Source organism: Cydia fagiglandana, chromosome 18 (assembly GCF_963556715.1).
Source record: "Cydia fagiglandana chromosome 18, ilCydFagi1.1, whole genome shotgun sequence".
In the NCBI taxonomy this organism is placed as follows: domain Eukaryota; kingdom Metazoa; phylum Arthropoda; class Insecta; order Lepidoptera; family Tortricidae; genus Cydia; species Cydia fagiglandana.
This window is the reverse complement of record NC_085949.1, coordinates 17,677,746-17,691,457: the sequence shown is the minus strand read 5'-3', so window position 1 is coordinate 17,691,457 and position 13,712 is coordinate 17,677,746. Positions and strand designations below refer to the sequence as shown.

General features: G+C 33.6%; 1 protein-coding gene across 5 annotated transcripts in view; it reads left to right on the top strand.

Moving 5' to 3' along the window:
• The window catches only part of LOC134673441 (AMP deaminase 2-like), a 71,897-nt gene that overhangs the window by 52,689 nt on the left and 5,496 nt on the right, over positions 1 to 13,712 (top strand). The window contains exon 16 of one of the 5 annotated variants that reach the window (XM_063531430.1): positions 381 to 4,304. The exons of the other annotated variants lie outside the window; for them this stretch is intronic. Coding sequence (XP_063387500.1) covers positions 381 to 470 — 90 coding nt within the window. The 3' untranslated portion in view covers positions 471 to 4,304. Of the gene's footprint in view, positions 1 to 380; positions 4,305 to 13,712 lie in introns of those variants that run through there. 5 annotated transcript variants of the gene reach the window in all.

Here is a 13,712-nt window from a genome sequence, read left to right as displayed (position 1 = left end):
AGTTTTTTTTTTCGTCCGGAAATTAATCTCAATTTCTTACCATCGACAATATTGTTAATGATCGCTTCAAAAAGGGTTAACGTCAGTAAATTTTTGTATTATTGGTAGTAGATTTAAAATTTCAACCAGTTGTGGACCAGTGTGCTTCGCTGCTACGAGTAGGTAATTACTAATTAATGCCTATAGGAAAATGCCAAATACATGCCTGGTGATGTGAAGTTATGTGAGGGCCTGTTATGTTAGGTTATTTAGGTTAGCATTTAGTTGGGATTAGTACAGTAGCTTTATGTTTGTTTGCCATGTCATGTGTTCCGTTTTCCTCGCATCAACTAACCCTCCAAACCCCAGTAGATTGTGAATAACCGGAGCAAAACTTTCAGGAAGGGATGTCCACGCGCCAGATGACCGCTGCGTCTCGCTCGCGGCGAACTGTCACTGAACCGGGCCCTGAAAACCACATTGGCAAATAAATCCCGGCACTCTTTGTATAGGGGGTTGCCACCTTTTATTAGATACGGCTTTTTCCAAAATTGGGTGTAAGAAATATAGTAGGTACACCGCAGGAAATAAATTATGATCGGCACTTATGGCTATATCGTAACCTTAAATTTCCTTTTTCAATAGATTTTTTCAACTGAGAACCAAGCCAAAATATAGTAATATCTGGGTGGCAACCCTATTCCATACCAAAGGGTCATACATAGGTTCAAGTTCTAAATTCCTCACTTACAAGGCACCTGATGTCTAGCAGCTAATAAAATTAATTCAAAATTATTGCTGCCACGCATCTTGTAATACATACATTGAGCGTTTTAGATAATATATATATTCACTTTATGTTAGGCTAAATACCTACTACGTCTAGAGTCTATTTTTCGGCAGTTAAAGAGTTAATTCGTTCGTTCGCCTGTGTATGACCTCAAAAAATATATATAAAAAAAAAACGTTGTAAAGAGTTTGATATGACTCTTAATAATTAAGATTAAATCATGTTTCATTCTATGTAGTTGTTAGGTATTCATTTTGTAAGTATCTTTTGTTTACTATTTGAAAATCATGATAGGCAATCGTTGCCCCAAAAAAAGTGTAATGTTAATGTGATAAAAAGTTTCCCATGTGATAACTAGACGAATATAAATGAAAGTGCCATTACATTCCTTGTTGAAGTTTCACGTTTCCTCTATGGGTGGATCAGTAGAATAGGAATTCTAGCACGAATGCTTAAAAAAATATACGGACAATTTTATTTGTGCTATTATATAGGTTTATGCATGAAAATACCTATCAAAAAGTTAGCATTTCGCAATTAAATAACATAGTTGCTTTTTTCTTTTAATTTATGCTTGTAATGTGACCCAATATTTCGTGCAAGAATTCTTGTGTCCTTTACCCTGATCCATCATCCCTTTATCTAATTACCAATTAGGTAGGTAGGCGTAGACAAGCGTTTTATCTAGAGGACTACTTTTTCGAAACCTATCTCTCTATTATTTTTTACTTACTTATAAGAAGAAAATCATTAGGTTTTCCCATATTGAACGGCTCCTTTCCACATTAATCCAGGGACCGAATACCGGTATATTTTCATACAAATTAACCGGTATTCAATTGGGGTCTCTTGGTTGTTTATGTATATGTTTGCACTTAGTTTAGCCATAGAGAAATATATAGTAAGACAAGAGTGCTCACTCCATACATCAGTTTTGGTACCAAAAATATTAATATTTTCATAGTCGCCATCTAGTATCGAGTAGCGGAATTATCAGTACCGCTATTCGATACTAGATGTCTCTCGAGTGGCGACCCACGAAAATTGAATTGAACAACAATTTACAACTAATATTAGAAGCAGGAGTTGAAAATAGAGTTCCGGTTAATCCGTTTATAATATTAGCTGAAAATTGTCGAGCATTAGACTTTTCGGTCGCCGCTACATCTATTGTCAAGTAGCAGTACCGATAATTCCGCTACTCGATGCTAGATGTCGACTATGAAAATACTAATATTTTTGGTACCAAAACTGATGTATGGAGTGAGCACTCTTGTCTTACTATATATTTCTCTATGGTTTAGCTATTATGTTCAATCATTATCCTTACCTAAATACTATTGTATAATATCAAAGAAATAATTTGAAAATTTTGAGATATTTTGATTTTTAGTTATACCGGTAGCGGTCCCTGCATTAAGCCCGTATATAATAAAAGAGAGTTTGTCTTACGAAATCAAATTGAATAATCCCTAAATATTTAAAACTTACGTTAAACGAAGGGTGGTGTTCAAAGTCACAATCAATTCCATGTGTACGTTAATAGTTATTTGTTTTACAAGGGGGCAAAGTTGTTGTTTAACCGCTCGTGCTAATATTGATACCCGAGCAAGCGAAAGATTCCAAAATTGAACCACGAGCGTAGCGAGTGGTTCGAAAAATGGAATCTTGAGCGTTGCGAGGGTTTCAAAGCACGAGGGTTAAACAAAATTTACCCCCGAGTGAAACACAAAATTTTTCACCACACCAACCCGAAGCAAATATTAAATGTAAAATATCAAACAAAATCAAATCCAAATGAATGTTATTAAATATTTATCATCCAAAATCATCATTTAAAAGTCAATTCTACCAGCAAATATAAGAAAACAACTCAAAATTTGCATTTGATTACTTTGCCTCACATGTGGATAAAATGCAACTTTGCTATTCGTTTTCGAAGTGCAAAGTAAGCCTTTCCGAGCTGGTGTGGTGAAAAATATCTTTAGTCACTTTCATTTTCTACCATGGACGAATAATAATAACCACATAGCGTCACTATAGTAGACCCAAACCAAACGGACGACTGGGATTATATCTCTATCTCTCTCACCCCACCTTCAACCATGCGAGCGTGAATGAGAAGATTTACGACCCCGGTCGTCCGTTTGGTTTGGGTGTACTATAGCACATACATTGTTACGGATATTGTACTTAGTGGTTTTACTAATTAATCTAATTATTTAATACTAATATTTAATAATTGTTAACCTATTATTAATTTCATCTCAAGGTGCTCGCTTAACTGACCTCATATCATAACTACATTACTATGTAATCTTACTCACACCAGCTGATCTCATCCGATTTCTGATGTTGTGTTTTGACTATTTGCTCCTTCTTTGAAATTATTTGATGTCTGGTAATTTTTTTACTATTGATCATATTTAATTTTGTGGATAACTTACAAGCAGAAATTCAAATAATTTCAAGTAATAAATCACCTTGATATAAATCAGGTTGTGTAAGGTCAGGTATAAGGGTTATTGTCTTTTTTATTGTTCACATTATATACCTACGAAACAACTCAGAAGAAAATCTGATCACAATCGCAATATGGATGTGTCCGATTTTTTTAGCTAAAAGTACTTACTTTTAGTACATACTTTATCATACACTTTATGATATGATATATTTTATAGACGCACTAAGTAGTGACAGGATCTAAAGCCTTTCATTTGTTGTGGAGCAGTGTGACGAAATTATACATGTGCTATCTGCAAATGTATAAATACATCACCCTACTCCTTTTAAGATGTCAATACAACGATTTTTCTCTCCAACTTTGTTATTGTGATCAAATTTTGCAGTAAAATATTTTCCGACCTATTTCGTACCTTGTTACAGTGACTATCAATAAATAAATAAAATAAATCGCTAGAGACCTCATACTATTCTCACTGTGACAAGGTACAAAATAGGTAGGAAATTAAATTAAAACTGTACTTTGCAGTTGCGGCGGGGGCTACAATAATGTATTGAGCTTTATTTGGTTGTGTTAGAGTCGCTTATTGTTTGTCTGTTCACGTTTGAGTAAAAATCAAGAAAAATACCTATTGATGGGCATTTATATCATCATCGAGTACATTTTGAAGTTCTTTGAACTTAAAAGAGCGAAAAATGGACAATTAGTTATTTGTACTCAAATGCCCTTTGATACAAAAAACACATTAGTGTTATTAGTGGTGTTTTAAATGTACCTATATAGCTATCATGAATATGTTATAATTATGTAAATGAAATGAAAAATTAAATTTTTGACCTTAGAAGTCGCGCTCGACAAGTAAGACTAAAAAAATATAAAAATAAGTAACGATTGTTATTCGTACTTAATTTATACCTATTTTAAATCATATATAAATAAGTAGACATTTTGCAACCAATTTAATTTAGATCATATACTCGTATCTATTATACATACCTATATTATACGAGTAATATAAAACCTCGAAACCAAATGGAATATTAATGTTGGAAATAAAAATGTATCACCAAACGTTGGTTTTATTTAGGTGCTTATATACAGTCAAAGTCAACGTCAAAGATATGTTTACATTTTTCGCCTTATTACAAATGAGTATATGTAAACATATCTTTGATGTCGATTGTACAACTGTAGTTGGAAACATCTCGACAGCAGTATATTTATTCTCAGGCCCGGATTTAGAGACCTAGCCCCCCTAGTAGTGTTGCCAACTCAGATTTTGAAAAAATGCTAGACTAATGTCTAGATTATGCCAAAATTATGCCAAAGATTTTTGAAACACCTATGCAAAAAAAAACATCACTTGAAATTAGACACTTAAAACACATAGATTTTTCAAATTTACCGCCTTTTTCTACTGACAAGATCTGCTTGACCAACTTTATATAGTCCGTTGACGTCCATCCGTCCACAAAAGTCAAAATTCATATGAAAATATGAACCACATAAGGTGAAGGCGCATATTGTTGCTGCCAAGTTGATGCAAACTTGGCTTAGACTAAATTATGCTAAAAAATATGCCAGATGCTAAATGGAAAATTTTGGTGCCAAAGCGAGTGAAAATATGCCAGATCTGGCATCATTTATGCCAAGTTGGCAACACTGCCCCCTAGGCACTTGGTATGGCACTTAGACTTCAGGGAGGCCCCTTCTCAATCTCAAAACCTGTGTTAGGTTACCTGGGCCCCTAAGGCGTTGTCGGCTTAGGAGGAAATCCGGCCCTGCTACTTCTAGGTCTGCTTCTTGCCTGTCACAAACTGTTTAGCATGAGTAGAAAGTTAGAAACCCTCTGATTTGAAATGCCAGGTTTTGAGACTGCAAAGGCCCACCGGCTGCGCATGCGTATATAATCGTGCTCGTGCGCTAAAATGTTGGATCCGGGCACGCACATGTCACGCAAGCGGTGTGTCGTCTCTCGTGAGGATCTTTATCCTTTTGAACGCCAAACGGCGCATCCATTTGCCGTGCCACTGACGTCACGTGGATAGAATTTACTTTTGTGAATAAATAATTCCAACCTAAAAGTGGGGTGTTTTTCAGTAGATTTTCATCAAAAAACGATCGACGTCAAATGTAGTCTTTGGCGTCGTTGTCACGATTTTGTGTTGACGTCAATTGCCGTCTGTGGCGTTCAAAAGGTTATATTACACCGTTTATATCAGCCATTTTGCATTAAAATCTCCCTGATAGGTTTAGTTATATCTAGTGCACTGTAGTGAATGGTTTAATATGATATGTCCTTTTGTAGATAAAGCGTTGCGGCTCGCCCGTCGTCTATTAAGGTAATAGGGTAAGGGATACTTCGGCTATAGGATAATATCGACTAAGCTGTATGCCGATTTACCCTAGCCTACTTGAGTTTAGAAAAGTGCATGGACTTTCATTATCATCTTATTTTAATTTTTAAACCTTCTGTGTAAACATAGTTACAGAGGAGTCCATATGAATGACTAAATTTCCATATCTTTGTAACAAGATTTCGGTTATATTTCATTAGATATCATACGTAGGTACCATCGCCCACACTGTAAACTAACAGTTTGTAAACCTTATTACGAAAGGCATAAGGTCCACCGATTGACGGTTAAGAGTGTTGTTGTTTGTACTTTACTAAAAATATCTTTCATACATTATAAATATTATGTTTAGTGAAATATATTTTAACTAAAGTAGGTAATTAAATTCATTGAATGTTTCTTTTTTACAAGGTGGATCTCCTTGCTCGATTTTCATACAACTTTCTTGGCACCCTAGCTCCTATTATATAGGGTTTCTTCACTTGTATATGTAATGTTTGGGTAGTATATATATTTCTGTCTTCGCTTAACGTAAAAAAATACTAGATTTTGATTAAAATTATTAAGAAAAAAGCCTTTGAATATTGGTAAAATTTTGCCTCATTGCTTGTTTGTGTGAGTGATGCTTATAGTATCGGTGTAATTCTAACATGGCGACTTCATTTGACAAGCAATCATTTTTAATTTGTCAAAGCTGTAACAGATGGCACTTTAAAACCGCAACACAGATTACCTGTGTATTTTGTTTTATTTTCACTCAATAGAGGGAGGTATATTTAATGCACAAAGCATGTTACGAGTATACCTACTCATTTAAGAATCTCCTTTCTGATATAATTTCATTCCCAGATTTAATATAACTTAATAATTATTATGATTATTACACAATAAAATACATTTATATATTTATAGAAAGGTCAGTCCCCCTTGTGAATTCTGCTTTCGTTTCGGTAAATGTTCTCTGGAAAAGCCTATATTTATTGTAACAATGATTTTTAAACTAAAATACCTAGCTATATTTTTCTCTTAAATATATAGGTATGTGGAGAAAAATGACATCTTCTTGTAAATAAACAAGATTCTATAATATCTTCTGCTTGTGCATAACAATAACATTAGTAGATGATATTTTTAGGGTTCCGTACCCAAAGGGTAAAACGGGACCCTATTACTAAGACTTCGCTGTCCGTCCGTCTGTCCGTCTGTCTGTCACCAGGCTGTATCTCACGAACCGTGATAGCTAGACAGTTGAAATTTTCACAGATGATGTATTTCTGTTGCCGCTATAACAACAAATACTAAAAACAGAATAAAATAAAGATTTAAATGGGGCTCCCATACAACAAACGTGATTTTTGACCAAAGTTAAGCAACGTCGGGAGTGGTCAGTACTTGGATGGGTGACCGTTTTTTTTGCTTTTTTTTTGTTTTTTTTTGAATTATGGTACGGAACCCTTCGTGCGCGAGTCCGACTCGCACTTGCCTGGTTTTTTTTCAAAAATGCTGCCTTTCACCCGAGTTAAAACACTCTACTTTTCATTTCGCATACGAGGAAAGTAAAATGCATGTGTTTTTTTAAATACATTTTTATAGTAGGTATTTTTGAGAGTAGGTATTTTCAATTAACAATTTGGCCATATATTCATATATTCGGTCAAATTGTGCTTTTTGAAAAACTAATTATAGCCAGCCTTTTATGAATGTAGTATGATACCTTTAGGGTATGGTGCTTTACGCACACTAGCGTCCCTTCCCCTCCCCCTGACGCAACCCACCCTTTTTGCATGAAATATGTCCCGGTTCACAGTTTTTTACATTTTTTGAGGAAAGTATACATTTTAGGAAAAAAGTGTCAATGAAAGAAATAATCCTTAATAAATTAAGGTCATATTGATTTTTTTACATGATGCACATTCATGTATTAGCTTGTTAAATTTCGAAATAACATAGTTTTTACTTAGGATTCGAAACTCATTTATTATACACGGTGTAACATGAGGAAACCGAATAATTTTAACAGCGTATTCCTGATCACATTTAGAGACAAAAATGTCCTATAAACTTTTTTGAAATTCGCCTAGTTTCAGAGTTAATACCAATAAAAAAAAACAAGTTTCTATTGTTACATAGTTCAAAACGCCTTTTTGATGGCGATGTTGCTACTATGGGATTTAGTCTAAATATCCTTATTGATATGTCAAAAAGTGACAAGTAACACTTTGCAAAAACTAAGTTTTACGAAAAAAAAAACCATTTTAAGTGACAAGTTTACCAATAGCATTTAATTTTTATATACAAATTCATTCATAAAATTAAAAAAAAAAAAAACAATTTTTTTTTTGGCGAAATTGACCTAAACACATATTACATCTTTTCCTTTTTTTTTGACCTCATGTATACATTTTAGGATAAAAGTGTCAATGAAAGAAATAGTTCCTTATTAAATTCTTAGTAAAAAAGGTTATAATCATTTTATAACACTTATTATACAAGGTGTCCTCAAGAAATGCGAAAGATTTTATTTCTGAGGTCAAATTAAAAGAAGGAAAAAATGTTTGTATGAGTTTAGGTCAATTTCGCCGAAAACATTTTTTTTTTATTGTTTTTAGGGTTCCGTACCTCAAAAGGAAAAAACGGAACCCTTATAGGATCACTCGTGCGTCTGTCTGTCTGTCCGTCTGTCACAGCCGATTTTCTCCGGAACTACTGGACCAATCAAGTTGAAATCTGGTACACATATGTAAGTTTGTAAACAAATGAATTTTAAACATGGGGGCCACTTTTGGGGGTAAATGAAAAAATAAAAAAATAAAAAATTTCAAACTATATCATGTTACATATCAAATGAAACAGCTTATTGTAAGGATCTCAAATATATATTTTTTATAATTTTCGAATAAACTGTTTAGAAGTTATTCAAGAAAATAGGCAAAAAATGACTATTACCCCCTCCCCCTTTATCTCCGAAACTACTACGTTTAAAATTTTGAAAAAATACATAAAATAGGTCTATACCTATAGATGACAGGAAAACCTATTAGAAATGTACAGTCAAGCGTGAGTCGGACTTAATTACAGTTTTTGATCCGACTCCTACGGATTTTTTAAAGATTTCACTCACGTTTCGCATAAATAATGTTTAGTTTTAAGTTTATAAAATACATATGTATGTTAGTCTGTAAGGTATTTGTAGTATGGGCCTTGTTCCCTGAATTAAATATCTAAATAAATCAAATAAAAAATACATTGTTAAAAATTGTGTAATATACGGAATCCTTGGAACGCGAGTCCGACTCGCACTTGGCCGCCATTTTTTAATTTTTTGAATATATATGTATGTACATAAAAAGTAAATGTTATTGGTAAACTTGTCAGTTAACATGGATTTTTACTTTTTTTTCGTAAAACATAGTTTTTGCAACGTGTTACTTAATTGTCACTTTTTGACATATCAATAAGGATATTTAGACTAAATCCCATAGTAACAACATCGCCATCAAAAAGGCGTTTTGAACTATGTAACAATAAAAACTTGTTTTATTTTTTAAAATTGGTATTAACTCTGAAACTAGCCGCATTTCAAAAAAGTTTATAGGACATTTTTGTCTCTAAATATGATCAGGAATACGCTGTCAAAATTATTCGGTTTCCTCGTGTTACACCGTGTATAATAAATGAGTTTCGAATCCTAAGTAAAAACTATGTTATTTCGAATTTTAACAAGCTAATACATGAATGTGCATCATGTAAAAAAATCAATATGACCTTTTTTATTAAGAATTTATTAAGGATTATTTCTTTCATTGACACTTTTTTCCTAAAATATATTCTTTTCTCAAAAAATGTAAAAAACTGTGAACCAGGACATATTTCATGCAAAAAGGGGGGGTTGCGTCAGGGGGAGGGGAAGGGACGCTAGTGTGCGTAAAGCACCATACTGAAGTGTTCGGCGTTCAGGGGTTATAATGATAACACAAGAGTCGAGTAAATACTGCATATATTGGTAGAAAGCGCTCGCCTTATATACTAAGGTTTTAACAGGTTTAATCGAGTGGAAGTTATGGCAATGGTCATTAAACATTGTATAATAAATTACAGTAAGTCAAGGTTTATGGCATCGTTAACTTAATGTTCTATAAAGTAGTAAAATACATATGTGGGATATAGGCATTAAGTATCAGCTGTATCAGCTGATAGCAGCTGTGTATGATCTGACTACACTACAGCTTTCCCGTTTTTTTTTTTTTTTTAGACAAAAAATATATAACAAGTATTATTTTTTTGGCTTAAGTGAACTTATATCTATGGTATACATATTGGTTCTTAAAATTATGAATGTAATAAAAATCTTACTGCTATCTGGATATACAATTTGCTTACATGCTTATTTCTAAGATTACATGTTCCTTATATGGTTATGGAATACATTGTTACATTAACATGTGTTTTACTTTTATTGAATCTGTTAATATGATATTTATTTGTTAGGCATTATTGATTAATTTTCTGTGTCATGGAGATAGTGGTTCCTTATATGGATGGTGGTATGCAATGGGATGGGTTTGTTTGTTTTTTTTTGTTATATATATATTATATTATACGTATATTTAATGTGTTTGTTGTTCTATTGATGCATAGTAAGGTTTTGTTCTGTTTTTATGTACAATGTGTTCTTTACCTAAAACTAATATTTTTACATTTGTACCTTGATCTTCAATAACTGTATATGGTCCCTTATACACTGGGTCCATTTTATCTCTATCTTCCTTTTTAACTAATACCAAATCTCCTATTGTATACGTTATTGGATTTGTTTTTAAATCATAACTTAGTTTTCTAGATAATTTTGTCTTAATTAAATTATTTCTAGCATCCTCTTGGGATTTTTGTAATCTATACTTAAATTCTATTGGATATGAATCAAAATTATACATTGGATCTACTTGATTAACAATATTACTTGGTATACGACATAATTTACCGAATACTAATTCATACGGTGTATATTTAGTTGCTGAATGCACTGTCGTATTATAGGAAAAACACCAATATTGTAACCAATCTGACCACTGGTGAGCCTGGTTGTCTGTTTGTATTCTTAAAAATGCTCCTAGAGCTTTATGTGAATTTTCCAAGGAACCAAGGCTTTCGTGGTGGTACGCGGTTGATTGCAATTGTTTCATACCTAAAATGTTACAAATTTCGCGCATAGTTGATGAGATGAATTCACTTCCTCTATCTGTTCCTATTTCTTTGGGAATACCATATCGTAATATAAAATTATCAACTAAAGCTCTCGCGACTGTGTCTGTCTCCTTATTTAGCAGTGGATATGCCTCTACATACTTTGTGAGCTCGCACTGTAACGTAAGTATATAGCAATATCCATTTGTATCTTTAGTTAGGGGTCCGCATAAGTCTAGGAATACCTTATCGAATGACGCTGTTGCCGTGCTAGTAATACATAGCGGTTGTTTAACGTTTTTATGGAATTTTTGTTTTTGACATTTATCACATTTTTTTACGAATTTCTTAATGTCGTTATCCATTCCGGGCCAGTAGTAGTACCGCTTTACGTTATTGGTCATTCTTTGAATTCCTGCGTGACCGCTAGTAGGTAATAAATGAAAATCGTTTAATATGACGCGTTGGTCATCTTTATTTGTTATCTTTGTGACACCTTTAATAATACATAATCGGGGTCCGGACCCGGTATTGTGTGTATGCATGTATTGAGCTAGCTCCTTTATGATAAATGCGGTGTCATCATTATATAATATGCATACCTCTTTTATTTGTTGTGCCTTGCAAAATGCACCTAATTCTCTCGCGAAGAAAGCTCGTTTCGTACGCGATGGAGTAATAGGCCTGACACACAATGTCGCCAAGGATGGCGAGTATATGATTTCATTATTTTTACTCATGACGCGATCTGATTGTTTTAGTATTTTGTAGTAGTCGCGTTTATGGAAACTTAATTCCGGTAATTCCTGAGGTTTTTTGAGAAGTTCAACTATGTCTGGTTGCGCGGGCCAGTCGCAGTTGGAACCCTTGTCTTGTGACTTATTATTGTTTTCTTGCTCTTCCATGCGTTTCCTCTGTGCTCTAGTCATTACTGATACCACTTGCTTTGTCATGTTCTTTAATTCTTCACTGGAAATTTCAATCCTAGATAACGCGTCTGCAGCTACGTTATCTTTACCTTTCAAATATTCTACAGTGAAATCGTATTCTTCTAGGCACAATCGGAACTTGGTGAGTCGACTCGAGGGATTATTCATTTTGAATAAATAAATGAGTGGGCGGTGATCGGTGACAATTTTAAATTTTCGTCCATATAAGTATGGTCTAAAATATTTCACTGCCCATACTATAGCTAGTAATTCTTTTTCTGTCGTGGGATAATTTTTCTCTGCTTTGTTTAGAGGTCTGCTTGCATATGCTACTGGTAATCCATTTTCATTGGATAAGACACATCCTAAAGCTATGCCCGATGCGTCTGTGTGTATCGTAAACGTGTTGTCATTTGAGAAATCCGGATATTGTAGTAATGGTGGGGTACTGATGGCTATTTTTAACTTTTTAAATGCGTCGTCGCATTGTTTCGTCCAACTAAATTCTACATTTTTCTTTAATAAATTGTTTAGTGGTTGTGTTATTTCGGAGAATTTCCTAATAAATTTCCTGTAATAATTTACAAAAGCTACAAAACGTCTGACCTCGTCTGAGTTTTTTGGTACTGGATAGTTTTGAACTATTGAAATCTTTTTTGGATCGGGTTTTATCCCTTCCGAGGTTACTACATGTCCTAGGTACAATATTTCTTTTTGCAAAAAATTACATTTTAGTGGATTTAGTTTAAAATTTACTTGTCTTAATCTCTCAAAAATATCTGTTAAGTTTTTATTATGTTGTTGCAAGTTTCGACCCATGACAATGATGTCATCTAAATAAACTATACATTGCACGTAGTTTAGTCCTGACATAGCTATGGTCATTGCTCTGCTGAAAGCATTTGGTGAATTTTTTAATCCCATAGGTAGGCGTTTCATTTGATAGTGTTTATCTGCTATGAACGCGGTGTATTTCCTGCTCTCGGGATCAAGTTTTATTTGATAATAACCCTGGTTTAAGTCTAAGGTGCTAAAATACATAGCGCCGGTTAAAGAATCTAAGATTTCCGTGATGTTGGGTAAAGGGAATTTATCGTTTTCTATTACCTCATTTACTTTCCTGTAATCTATTACCAATCTCCATTTCTTATCTCCATTTGAGTCTGGTTTCTTGGGAACGAGTAGTAACGGACTTGCCCATTCCGACTGCGACTCTTCTATGATGTCATTTTCCAACATTTGTTTTATTTGTCTATTTATTTCTGATTGCTGTGACTGAGGTAATCGGTAGGGTTTAGTATATACGGGTGATACGTTGGGTTTTAAATGTATTTTCTGTTCATATAGGTTTGTAGTGTTTAACAAGTCACCCGGCAGCTGAAAAATGTCGGCATATTTTGCGCAAATGCTGGCAATGGAGTTGCTTTCTTCATTGTTTAAGTTGTTGAATTTTAAAAGAGAATAAAGTAATTTTACTCGGTCTGCGTTATTTTTACTTTTCTCATATGTGAAACAATTATAATCACGCAATGGTTTTATTTCTGGTGTGATATTGTTTAAAGTTACGTCTTCTTCACGTGTGTTTAATATTTTAACAGTTATCTTCCCATTCTTGCTATGTGTTAAGGTATTGGCCAAAAAAATTCCTTCCCCAATTTCGCTTGATAATACGACGTAATCCCCTGTATAATTTGTGGGTAATTTTACAATAGATTCACTTCTTGCGGGTAATTGTATTTGATTTGAACTAATGGTTCTGTTGTTGTCATTTTGTAATGTCAATGGTATTGTAATTAATTCGTTGTTATTGTTTAATGTGATTGCTCCTTTTTCGTAATTTATGACACATTTGTATTTTATCAGAAAATCTTGCCCAATTATTCCGTCGACCTGTAATGGTAATTTTTGGAATACATGAAATTCATGCTCAAATGATTGGTTTTCACTCTGCAAGTGTAGAGTAATTGTATTGTATGCATTGACATAGATATCTCAGGACTGGCCTTACG